This window comes from Polypterus senegalus, chromosome 10, assembly GCF_016835505.1.
Source record: "Polypterus senegalus isolate Bchr_013 chromosome 10, ASM1683550v1, whole genome shotgun sequence".
NCBI classification, from domain to species: Eukaryota; Metazoa; Chordata; class Cladistia; order Polypteriformes; family Polypteridae; genus Polypterus; species Polypterus senegalus.
In genome coordinates, this window is record NC_053163.1 from 4217820 (window position 1) to 4231073 (window position 13254).

Below are 13254 nucleotides of genomic sequence, written 5' to 3' on the forward strand. Positions count from 1 at the left end.
AAGGGGCAATTACTTTTCACACAGGGCCATGTAGGTTTGGATTTTTTCTCCCTAAATAATAAAACCATCATTTAAAAACTGCATTTTGTGTTTACTTGTGTTATATTTGACTAATGGTTAAATGTGTTTGATGATCAGAAACATTTTGTGTGACAAACATGCAAAAGAATAAGAAATCAGGAAGGGGCAAATAGTTTTTCACACCACTGTAGATATATATATATATATATATATATATAAATAAATAAATGTATGACTATCTGCACTGGAGAAATGTTAAACATTCAGAATTGGGTTCCAATGCCAGGTCTTTAGTGTAAGGAACTATAAAACCACGCAGACCTCCTTTATTGGCCCACAATTGTTTCAAATCAGAGGTATAGAAATAAACCAAAAAAGGTTGGAACAGGAAAATAATAATAACAATAATAATAATAATAATGATAATAATTTCCCCCCCCGAATGGACTAAATGTAAACACTAAAGAGGACAGACAACGAGTGTGCAGGATGGCCATTCAATGAGCGTTGCTGTTAAACAGAGAAGCATCTGGCTGCGGCCGGCAGACTCCTAATCACACAAGCTGCATGTGGGATTGTAAGCTTATCGACATTTTCACTCGTTTTTCCTTTATAAAGTTAAGTTTCACTATTTTTTTTTTTTTTTTAAGATGTCTTGTATGTCAACATTTGGAATCACAACAAGTTACATTAGAACTTCTGAAGACAGATGCCGTATCTGCCAAGTAAAATCAAGCGCCCCCATCTTGTGCTGTCATACTCTTGTGCTCCCCAGGAGAGCCAGCCATTAGAAGCATCTGGTTACCCTTTACAGTGCCTCGGGGTCTAAATCAGTGAAAGGGGTCTAAATTTGTTCCGGATAAAACTTTAGTTTTCCTACATTTACGTCAATTAAGACAAACATTTTTAAAAAACAAATCTATTTACCTTGCCACGTTTTAGGGTCAGTTTGACTATTTTTAGTGCCCAGTTCAGTAAGCACAAAGGGGAGACAACACCACAATCACTACCACGCCAAGGTACACCCCCATACCACCTGATCTTCCCATTGTCATCCTGTACAAGGGGTCCACATACAGTGGGATTAAAACTCACTGATGCTTGTGTGGACTGAAGAGAGAAGCCCGACCTGAAGAGTTAAGGATTACGTTTAGTAGCACAGCGCGGACCCCCGGCCGACCAGCTTCCCAACTGGTTGATGATTTTTGAATGATTTTATTCATCATTTACTGTAATTTGATCACAAATAAAAAAAGTGCACATCCTAAATGCCCTCCTTTCAGACCAGAAACGTGTATAGGGTTTTAGGAAAGTGCACGAATTTTACAAAACATTTACAAAATGCCACATTTAGCACAGTTGCCAACTTGCCACATATTTTGAATGCTGCTGTGCCCTTCAGCGTACCCCAATAGATACTTCAATGTGTGCTTTGTTGTTTCACAACCCCTAAAACATCCCAAATGTCATCTGTTCGAATGGTTAATGGCTAATCAATATAAAATACATCTGGGGTGGAAAATCTGACATTCATGGCACCTAAGCAGGTGACCCGCGAGACACAGCACTGAGAGCCAGCATTTGAGGGTACAAAAGAAAAACTTCACATTCATTGCAATTTCTTTAGTCCACGGTATCCCAATGTGTACCCTACAGTGAGTACCCGAGGCACAGTGAAATACTCGCTTATACTGGGCGAGCACAAACAAAAAGACCTTCCCCGCTAACTAACGGCAGCTCCAATTATAAAACCAACAAAAGCACGGATTGAAATAAAAGTTGACCAGTAGATGAGATATCACACCTTCTACAGAGAAGCAAGCTTTCAGCCTCCGTATTAATGAATGAATACCCCAAACTCCTATAATCCACACTCCACTCCCTCCAGCAAGAGCCCTCAAAAGTTCCGAGGACGTCAGAGGGAACTGAAACATCAGGACTCGGATGAGAGGACAGAAGAAGTTTATTGCCCGCCATTTGTTGTTGAAAAAGTAAACAAATAAAACATTTAAACACACAGAGCAACATCCGTCTTTCCTCCTTGTGTTACACTGAAGTCATACAAAATAATTTAAGAAAGGTAAAAATTCAGTTAAAAAAAGCATACAATTATCACAAAAGCTAAAAAAAAACAAAAAAAAAACCCCTCTTTACAGTACTCGTCTACAATCCCCATCTGATTTATTTTGTAACGTCACCTTCAGATTTAAAGGAAATTACAAATAAAAATGAGTATCAGACTGGTTTAAAAAGAAAAAAACAAAACACACTAAAATGCAAGACTAAAAACCAATAAGAACCATTTCAAGGCGGCTGCCACCAGTAAACCAAATCTTCCTTCCTTCATGCAGTTTGCATTCGTCGCTCTTTAAACCTGGCACCCCAGTGTGCCGAGAGCGTTTAGGACCCATGGCAGATAATGCACTCCCCTATCTATGTGTAGTTGTGACATGCCACTTGTATGGTGTTGGTATAAAATTCAAAAGACGTATACATTCTAGTTAGTCCCAGCAGTTCTGTCAGTGCCAGTGGGCATGATGATGAAGGGCAGCGGCCTTGACGAACTCTAAGTGGCTTGCATATAAATGAAGAGAACCGTCAATGTCCACCCATTTCACCTTGCCTGCGTCATCGCCAGCCTCCAGAGGAATCTGGTCCATACAAGAACCTACAAGAAAGAAACAAAAACTCAACCACGGGATCCGAGACTTCCACTTTCAACCATTCCCCTCTCTGCTCCCAAGCCAGCCTCACCAGAATCATCATGGAAATTCATTGCAACTGTCTCCATCCAAGCATTATCTGTGTTCCTGGGATCATCGACATAGCCTTCATACACCTAAATAAAAGAAAAAGGACTGAACTGAGCCCCAACTCCCAAAATAAGAATCTCGAATGTCTGTTTCTTCAGTCTAGCTACCAAGAGATTTGGATCTCTCAAGGGATTCCTCATCAAAATCTCATCGTGTAACAGGAACAACAAGGCTTGTTCAGAAATGGTGCATTCAAGGACAACGACTGCTGTAGACCACAGTAGCCACAGCGTAAAAAAAAAAAAAAAGATATTTGAATAACTTTGTTCTTGAGTGCACTTGCACTTAGTGTAGTGTGCCAGACTCATAATTAGCAACACCACATGTACAAATGTATCAGTATAGTGAAGTAAAATCCATATTCCCAATATGCTACATCAAATGCATTCTAGGAATGATTATTCTACATGTAAACAACTGCAGTTTGATTCAGGAAGACGACATCTGAGAACAGGCGCGTCATTCTACTCCAGTTTCCAAAATGTTACCTTAAAGGCTGGCTTGCTGAAGAGCTCCCTGAGTTGCTCTTTTAGCTTCTTTCTCTCCTCACCAGATTTCTGAAGCAGATTCAAAGCCTCCTCTCCAAATTCACGCCGCAGTGTGATCGAGACCTTCTCTCCGGCGTCCACCATTCCCTGTAAAATGGGGGCGGCTAGAGTTATGCGTCAAATGCAAGCCACGCGGGTAACTGGTATTCCAAATGGGAGTGGACAAAACCTAGCAGAAGAGTGAAAATACACTCACTCCGGGGATAGCCCACTCTCCACAGTCTTTCCGCCGGATTGACACAAACTGCAAGATTGGTTTGCCAGAATGAGAGTGTAGAACCTTCTTACTGTCTCGGTCTCTTTTCCATCTGCCAAGAAAAGAAAGGGGAAAGTTCAGAACCCTATTACAATTTTTTTTTTTTAAGTTTTAATGTCAGCCTGATATTTGATCTTTGATGCAATTTACATTTGTCAGGCTTTGAATCTGGCACCTCCAAAATAGGACATACTATTCTACTTTAGGAATCAATACAGGTGCTGGTCATAAAATTCAAATATCATGACAACTTTGATTTATTTCAGTAATTCCATTCAAAAAGTGAAACTTGTACATTAGATTCATTCATTACACACAGACTGATGTACTTCAAATGTTTATTTCTTCTAATTTTGATGATTATAACGGACAACTAATGAAAGACCCAAATTCAGGATCTCGGAAAATTAGAATATCAATTAAGACCAATGCAACAAAAGGATTTTTAGAAATGTTGGCCAACTGAAAGGTATGAACATGAAAAGTATGAGCAGGTACAGCACTCAGTATTTAGTTGGGGGTCTTTTGGCCTGAATTACTGCAGCAGTGTGACGTGGCATGGAGTCGATCAGTGTGTGGCACCGCTCAGGTGTTATGAGAGCCCCTGTTGCTCTGATAGTGGCCTTCAGTTAACTTGTCAGTTATAATCATCAAAATTAAAAGAAATAAACATTTGAAATACATCAGCCTGTGTGTAATGAATGAATCTAATATACAAGTTTCTCTTTTTGAGTGGAATTACTGAAATAAATCAACTTTGTATGTCATGATATTCTAATTTTATGACCAGCAAGTGTAAACAAAAAACAAACAAAAAAAAAAACCTCACAGATATGGTGTAAGAGTAACTCGCCTGGTAATAATGGGGTCACCTGCGTGATTGGGACCCCAACGGCCCAGTAAACCTCTGCCCGTTATCCCAGTTCGTCCATGAGGGTTCCTGTTGGAAGCCAAAGGGAAATAATGAGCTGTTGAGTATACAATTGCAATCCTGCAAAAAACACAAGCGGACCTTTTTTCCTTGGCTGTCATTAGGTTTTGATTGGCATACCTGGGATAGCCTCTCTCAATCTGATACTGCCCCTCGTAACTTTGCCTATCCACTTTCCCATCCAAATGGTTGAACTTTGGACTGAATTCTCTGTGGGGACAAACACAGTATAAGCAAGTCACCTGACATACCCAGGTTGTCAGAAGACAAAGTGACGACAGAGTAAATACATGTCAAACTAAACAAGTGGAGCAGTTCCTAGAGTTCTCTAAAAGGTCACAAATTGATGAATTCTGTTAAAACAACATGCTCTCTCTTCTTTCCATAATTAGAACAGTTCAAGAATTGAATTCATGCAAAGTAGAGGCAAAAATACAGAGAATAAGGAAAACTGGAATAGAGTTGGGGCAGAAAAAAAATAAAAGGAAGCTTTAGGTCAGGCAGTGTAAGCTATTGAAGGCCATTTCACAAAGCACAGTAGACAGCAAACAACAAGACTATTCAGTGAGTAGACGTCAGGCAAACTGGTGTTTCTTTGAAACTACATTTACCCAATTTTCACTTTTATATAATGTGAAAATTAGCTGCAATAAATTTAGAATCTATATTCATAGAAAATGAAATGCACACCCCAGGGTCACACTAGAGTCGTTCTATTTATTCAATCGAGCTGATTTTTGTATGGTGTTCTTCACAGCGTGCAGGCTCAGAGCACTGTAACATGTTCACAGGTAAAAAGTGATTACAAACTTTACAAATTACTCACAATGTATTAACAAAGATTGATTAACGTAATGGAGGCTGACAACATCTTTCCACTAACATCATTAAGCTTTGGCCAGATGACAACAAAGGAGAACAAACTCTAGTCAGTGGGGTTAATGGGGAAAATAAAGCTCTGGGGATCCATGAAGTCATAGCCAAAGTTAGGCACAGGCACTGTCCTACATCTTCCGGAAGCTGCTCATAAAGCTTTCTCATCTTTGTGTTAAGAGAACACATCTCATATCTTATAGTAAAGGGTCTCCTGCTGTGTGCTTCAGCTGGTAGAAGCCTCTCCATCTATAAAAAGAACCATTACTCACCCAATTTCAGGGTCTGCCCATACAGGTCTTTTTTTCACTGTTTCGTCTGTGTGTGGTATGGGTTTGTAGTCCACAAATTCCACCTTCCAGCTAACCTTCTCATCAGGAACTGGGAAGCGCCTTATATCTGACCCTGGGTACACTGGGCAGCGGGCCTTAACGTGCGGTGGTGACATGGCGCAGGTGTTGGCTGATGTGGACTGGTGGAGCCACGTGCTTAACTGCACACACGCTGAAAGCCTATGAAGCAAACAAAGATGTGATCAAGCAAGAAAAGCCAGTCCCCAAAATATTTAGTTCACATGTGCTGGAGAGAAGGCTGAGTCATACCCAAATTCTCCTGTCAGCCATATGCATTATGAAAATATTGCTAATTAACAAGAGGTGCCTGAAGTGTGTTAGTTCAACATATTTAGTTATGGTAATCTAACAAGAAGAAATCCCTTTAACACAGGAAAAAAAATCTCTAGCAGCTGAAACAAACGTTAACCTTAAGAGAGAGGACTTTACTAATGTATTCCTTTAGAACACGGGTGTCGAATTCCAGGCCTGGTGGGCCGCAGCGGCTACAGGTTTTCATTCTCCCCCTTTTCCTAATCAGTGACCTGTTTTCACTGCTAATTCACATTTTAATAGCCTTGTTAGGAAGATTCAGTCCTCTGAATTGATTTGTTTTCTCATTAAAAGGCAGCCAAACAGAAATGAGACGTGAAACGAGCCAACAGATGACCAGCTAAACTGGGGTTTCAAACTCCAACCAGTTTCTTAATGAGAAGCCAATTCTTGCTGTTAATTAAGCTCGTTATTTAATTCCACGGCTTGTCGTTGCTCCAAAACTGTTGATTTTCTGTTTGTCATAAGAACATCGTCAAAGTGTTTTGGCGAGTTGAGAGATCAACCTTACTGTGACCTTCACCTGTTTTTATTTTCAGATATTGTGTGATGTGGCGTCTTGTTTTGGGTCTCATTATTGTTTGGCTGCTAATTAAGGAAAAAGAAACAACTAAAGGGCCTGAGTCAAGTTAATTAAAAGAAGTAATTAGCAGCAAAAACTGGTCACTAATTAAGAAGATGGTTAGAATGAAAACCTGCAGCCACTGCGGCCCTCCAGGACTGGAGTTTGACACCCCTGCTCTAGAATGATATGAATAAGAATATGTACTGGCAAATGGATGGACAACCAGCTCCCAAGATCATGGAGTTAAAAATCGTATTTTTACATGGTTAATTTACATAATAAAAAGTAATTTCTGCATTCAGTAAGCAACAAGTTCTCTGAAGAAAGGTGAGGAAACAAACACGGGGAAAGCGGTTTGTGGTCTCCTCCGATAGTTTAACCCAAATGTTGAATAATTTTGTATACTTGTGGTGTGTAATGTTTTAGACTACCTTACCTACAAAAGAAGGCATAAGGCAAGTGGGCACCAAACACGTTTTGCTGCAACAACCTAGAATATCTCAAACACAGCTCACTAATGCTACTTTTCTGTAACCCAATACTAACTGACTAAGCTCTTTTATTTACATTCTCAAATCAATTTTCTATGCTCACGTATCAAGTAACAACTCATTAAAGGCAGGACTGAACCCCACGTGGCGTGCCAGGTTCGCACACTCAGACACACACCTGCACTTACTCGTACCGAGCCAGTTTTGTGGTACTCTAGTTAACCCAACATGCAAACCTTTGTGATACGTGTCAAATCCAAATTTGAGGGAAACAACAACACACACACACACACACACCGGATACCCCGAGCACTCCCAATGGTAGAACAACAGTGCTGGCTCTCCCTGCAAAGCATTCGATCATAGAGGGGTTCCTGAAGTGTTTTGTGAAAAGGAAAGCGTCACAATGAAACCCATACAGATCAACACTGTCCCTTTGCAGAAGGGGTGTTAGTCACCACAAGCACGCTAGATTATATTTTTACTTCCCACTGACACATCAATCAATCAACATTTATTTCTATAGCACATATTCATACAAACAAATGTAGCTCAAAGTGCTTTACAAAATCAAGAATAGAAAAATAGAAGACACAATAAAAAATAAACATCAGTCAACATTAATTAACACAGAATAAGAGTAAGGTCCGATGACCAGGGTGGACAGAAAAAAAAAAAACTCCAAAAGCTGGAGAAAAAAAATAAAATCTGTAGGGGTTCCAGACCACGAGACCACCCAGTCCCCTCTGGGCATCAGGACTAAAAGTAAGCCCAGTCAACAGAACAGCATAATGGTTAGAGGGGCTGCCTCGCAGTTGAGACTCTGGCTTTGTTTTAATGATTTCCTTGTGAACGGATGGGCTTTCTCCAGACATTGTGGTGTTGCTTCCATGCCACAGACATAATAAGCACGTCAGGCAATCTGACATCACTAAAGCTGGGCCTGAATAGCAGCTGTGCAATGAAAGTAGCCAGGGTTGTTCTCTGTCTTGCCATCGTTGCTGAAGTTCTTTGGACTTGCTAGAACAACAACATTTAGTTCCTTTTCCCCAGCCACTCTTGCCAACTCATTCTGTGAGATATAATCCTCCCAGTGAGCCCTAATTAAATATCTATCTATCTATCTATCTAGGTCTTCTCCAAGGTGTCCTCCCAGCTGGTAGTGCCCGTAAAACTTCCACAGTGAGGCATCCACATCAGATGCCCGAACCACCTCAATTAGCTCCTCTTGATACAAAGGTCAGCGGCTCTTCTCCAAGCCTCTCCTGGATGGCTGCCCTTCTCACCCTCTTTCTAAGGGAGGACTCAGCCATGCTGCGGAGAAGGCTCATTTCGGCCGCTTGTACAGGTTAGGGTGGGGATGTAGACTGACTGGTAAAGCGAGAGCTGCGCCTTCTGACTCCGTTTCTTCTTCACGACTACAGATCAATAAGTCTAATGTTATCTTCAGATGCTCAGGGACCACAGAAAAATGAAAACTCCAGCTGAGTGGAGGAAATAAATCTGCAGAGGTTTCAACTTTCAAGGGCAAATAACGGCCCAGCCCTAACCGCGCATTCACCAAACATGATGCTCATGTCCTAGAAGACCTAATGCTCCACAATTTCAATTAAAACAGGGATCTCAAACTCCAGTCCTGGAGGGCCTCCGTGGCTGCAGGTTTTCATTCGCACCCTTTTCTTATTTGGTGGCTTGTTTTTGCTGCTAATTAACTTCTTTTGAATTCGTTTTAATTGACTTGCTTTTTAAGATTGGTTTCCCTGAATTGCTTCATTCCCTCCCTTAAACGGCACCCAAACAGAAATGAAATGAGAAGTGAGTGAGCCATAAGTCAGGGCCTCAAACTCCAACCACTTTCAGTCCAACCCATTGCTTAATTAGGCGCCGACTGCTGTTGTTAATTAAACCCGTTCTTTAATTCCATGGCTTGCTGCTGCTCTCATTGTGTAACAGCAGACATTTCTGAAATTGCCGATTTTCTCTTTTCTAAGAGCACGGGGGACCTGAGCAGATCAGCAGTCCCGAGACGTTCACCTTTCTTTATTTTCAGATATTGTAAGATGGACGCAATTTGCTGGTCATGTTTTGGCTCATTTTGTATCTCATTTTTGTTTAGCAGCTAATTAAGGAAAAAGAAACAATTAAGGGGTCCAAGTCTTCAAAAGCAAGTCAATTACAATTAATTGAAAAGAAGTGAATTAGCAGCAAAAACAATTAAGAAAAGGGTTACGATGAAAACCTGCAGCCACTATGGCCGTCCAGGACTGGAGTTTGAGATCCTGGTAATTAAAAATGACTTACAGCGGAGGTAACATCCTGCTAATCGGGCCCACAGACTATTCTAGGAGCATCTGATGCGAGCACATCACAGCACGCAAACACTCACACCAACACAGATTAGTTGCGTATTCTAAACAGATTCCAAAATTCACATCACTAGGATGTACCCAGGTGTAGGGTGGTAATGGGGTAGGGGTTGGATTAAATTGGCAAAGAGGAGAACATACAAAGTCTGCACAGACAACAGGGCATGGGATTCAAATTCAAGATGCTAGCTTTGTGAGAAAGCAGTGCTAAAAACAGTACCACCCTACAGCTAGTACTTAGTTATTTATAAGGGCCATATGGCACCAAATAATACAAGTTTAGGAATATGTTACGAGTATGTAACAATCAAGAAGAACAGACCAAACCACCACGCTCTTTAAAAAAGCATCACGGCTGTCCAAACATTAGAGTAACAAGAGGCAAAGCAGGGCAGTTCAAGTCAGCAGAAGTAATAATGAAAGGCTTTTAAAATATTCAAACATCTCAATGGCACAATTGACAGACAAAGAAGGGAAGCAATAAAGGTATTAAAAAAAATTAAGTTGGTGTCCATTCTGATTGACACGGCAAACAAAAAAATAAAGGCGCAGGAAAATCTTCAGCTTTAATTGAAAAACCAAAATGGCAGCATGTTAAGATACTTGAAATTGTAAGGACTTGAAGCACACTGTCGTTTTTGTATGAGAGTTGGGACTGCAGCAAAGGTAAGCAGTAAGGAATAGGCAATGTTTTTACACTTGGAGGGTCAATTACTGCCCCGTGTGCAGAGTCCAGCGAAATTCTTACTTGTTTGTGCTAAAGGACAGCAGTAGCCAGGCTGCTTTGCAACAAGGAGACCAGGGTTCACGTTGCCATGTTCTTTCTCCTGGTGGGGTTTCTCTCACATTATAAAGAGGAGTACTTTAGGTGAAGTGGAGCTGTTCAAACTGGTCCCACCCTGAGTGTGTGTTGTGAGTGTTTTCACCCTGTGAAGCACTGGTGCTCTGGTCAGGTATTGTTCCTGTCCCTGTCTTGCACCCTGCGATTACTGGGATCGCCTGCCCCACAGCCCTGTCCTGGATCAGTGGGTTAAGGAGATGAACGGCGTTAAACAACACACTGCCACTGGGGGAATGGAAATGCTGTGTAAAGCTGCAGCTTCGGTTTTTGTTGCCCCCCTGAGCTGATCACACACGTAACCAAGAATGAAACTGCTTTGTTTCGAGGTCTTTCTGAAAGAACTCGTCAAATGGGAAACTGCAGCTCCTCAGGGACACAAAAGTGTTGGTCTCCGCGCAACTAAAGTCCCCCACTGACATAAAGGCATACATCGCGGCCGATGATCCGCGGCTTCACGTCAAGGGAGCGGAGCTCTGCTTCTCTGTCCTGTTGTTGTGTTTTTATGATCTCAGTCACCAAAGCCCGATCAACTCTACACTGCACTTTGACACGCCTTGCGAAACTCGCAAATTCGGGCGTATGGGTATCGCACACCTCCGTGCACACCGTCTACCACATTAAACAACTGTTCAGATGATTAAAAGAGGAATTGTAACGTGAAGTGCAGAGTTCATCATTCGGATGCTGTATGGACCAGGAACTCCCACGGGCTTTCATCAAGGAGACGTCTTCAGTACGAAACGAGCGAGGATCGTCCGTGACTCGTTTGATCTAATCTCACCTCTAAACCGCCCCGAACCCGACACGAAGCCAGGGTTGACCTTTAAAAAAAAATTCTCTCGATCCACGGGGTCACTCACCTGTTGTCTTTGGCCCAGCACGATCCCAACACACTAAGCGTTAAGCCGAGAACGTAACCCGACTTCGTCCTCCCCATAACCCAGGGCGTGCCCAGTATCCAAGAGACACCGCCAAACACAGGAGGAGGGCGGCGCGTAACTGCAGGAAATTGATTCGAATCAACATGGGGTCCGCCCGCTGTAGCTCTCAAGGAAGGCGCGTGAACAACCCGCCAAAGCCGAGTGCAGCGGCGCCATGTTGGGTGAGGGCGAGAGAGAGGCGGTCTGAGCCAGCTTTGGGGAGTGAGGCGCACGCGCACCGCGGCCATGTCGAGTGAGGGCATGACACAGGCGGCTCGGCACGGCCTCATGTGGAAGGCCTTTTAGCAATTAATCACCTTGTTTCGTATGAAATCCAAACTGCTGAAGAAATGATATACTGTATACCTTTCGAAATTTCGCAATCAAAACAGGCGGAGTAAATGTTAAAAGGGCTTGTCATTGTGATTAAACGTTATTGAAGCCAAGTAAACGGAATCAATTTCATGTCATGTACACGTAATCTTTATGTAGCATCGCTATGAGCAATTGAAGGCTTCACTTTGTTTTACCAGCTCAATGAAGCAGTTACGGCTTGTTGAGCAATGAAAGCAATTTGACTTGTTGGGCATCTCTGTTCTTTTTAGACACTGGTTAATGAAAATTATACTTGCGGCAATGCAAACAGTGAAATAAACTATCTATCTATCTATCTATCTCATATAGCACCTTCAATATCTATCAATCTGTTTATCTAATGCTAAAGTATGAGTAGAAAAACTTTATCTTTAAATGTTGTTGCATTTTGGCTGTTAATTTGACTGCAATGATGTGCTAATTGTTAATAAAGGTCTATTTATAATTAAAAATGATCTATCAATTATATAGCACCTTCAATATCTATCTATCTATCTATCTATCTATCTATCTATCTATCTATCTATCTATCTAATCCTGCCTACTACTCTATCTATCTTATATAGCGCCTTTTATATCTATCTATCTATCTTATATAGCGCCTTTTATATCTATCTATCTATCTATCTATCTATCTATCTATCTATCTATCTATCTTTTGCATGCAGTGGCCTGGCCCCCTTTATTTTTCACTTGCTTGCTCAATCTCCAGTGTGATGTAATGGAAGTCAGGACAGTGTGCAATGCGATTAAACAAGCAGGTCATTGTTTTAGAAATGCAGCTGCTTATGATTTTAACCTTGAGAGATGCTTGTTCGAGTACAAGCGAGTAAGTTCCATTTTTGAACGGTGGGTCTTCCTGACTTAAATCTTGTAAACTGATCGATGAACAAGTTTCGGTAAAATGATGGAGACACCTGCTCAGGCTATGAAGTAATGACGGCCAGTTTTCGGTCCAGTGATGGGCGTTACGTAATTGTGGGGAGAACTGGAAGGACGAGAGTGTTTTGTGTAGATGGTAAGAGATGTAATATAAACCGATGCACTTCCCGGTGTGGACACTTGCCCTGTGGTCAGGTCTCTCGTTATACTGCGGTGGAGTAAAGATTTTTCTGCACTTCCATCTGGGCTCTGAGACTGCCTTCTGTCAATAGTCAATCATCTCCTGAGAGCTCTCAGATTTAAGTGCTTTATGTATTATCAGTGGAGCCCATCTTTCTGTTTTCCTTTGGATCTGCCGCTGACCTTGTAGAACTGCAAAGAGGCCTTGCAGCAGACGATATTTCTTAGTGTCGCTGCATTTGGGCTGACATCTTTGTACAAACTGCTCACATACATTTTCTACAATTGGAACACAGGCAGTTTCCGCCTTTCTTAGGGACACACGTTGTGTTGGGGACAGGAATTGGTGGGAGTTGCAGTTTTATTGTCACGTGTGGAGAGTGAAATCTTTACCTGCACCTTCACCCACCATACAATCGGTCAGCATTTCAATTTCTGGGAGAGAGAACACAAGTTGGCTTGGCTGATGTTGTGATTTAAACACCACAATCTCGTATCAGTAATATTAATTCTTTACTCTGTCATTT

The 13254-nt window shown here is 41.7% G+C and overlaps 1 protein-coding gene across 1 annotated transcript; it reads right to left on the minus strand.

Annotated features, from left to right (window-relative positions):
• Nucleotides 1-1966: 1966 nt before the first annotated feature.
• On the minus strand, nt 1967-11491 carry LOC120536559 (ADP-ribose pyrophosphatase, mitochondrial-like). The gene is made up of 8 exons (XM_039764943.1): nt 11231-11491; nt 5715-5954; nt 4690-4779; nt 4492-4578; nt 3579-3690; nt 3323-3469; nt 2776-2860; nt 1967-2689 (listed from the first exon to the last, which is right to left on the minus strand). The coding sequence occupies exons 1-8, from the start codon at nt 11305-11307 to the stop codon at nt 2541-2543; spliced, it is 987 nt and encodes a 328-aa protein (XP_039620877.1). The 5' UTR covers nt 11308-11491; the 3' UTR covers nt 1967-2540.
• Nucleotides 11492-13254: the final 1763 nt, after the last annotated feature.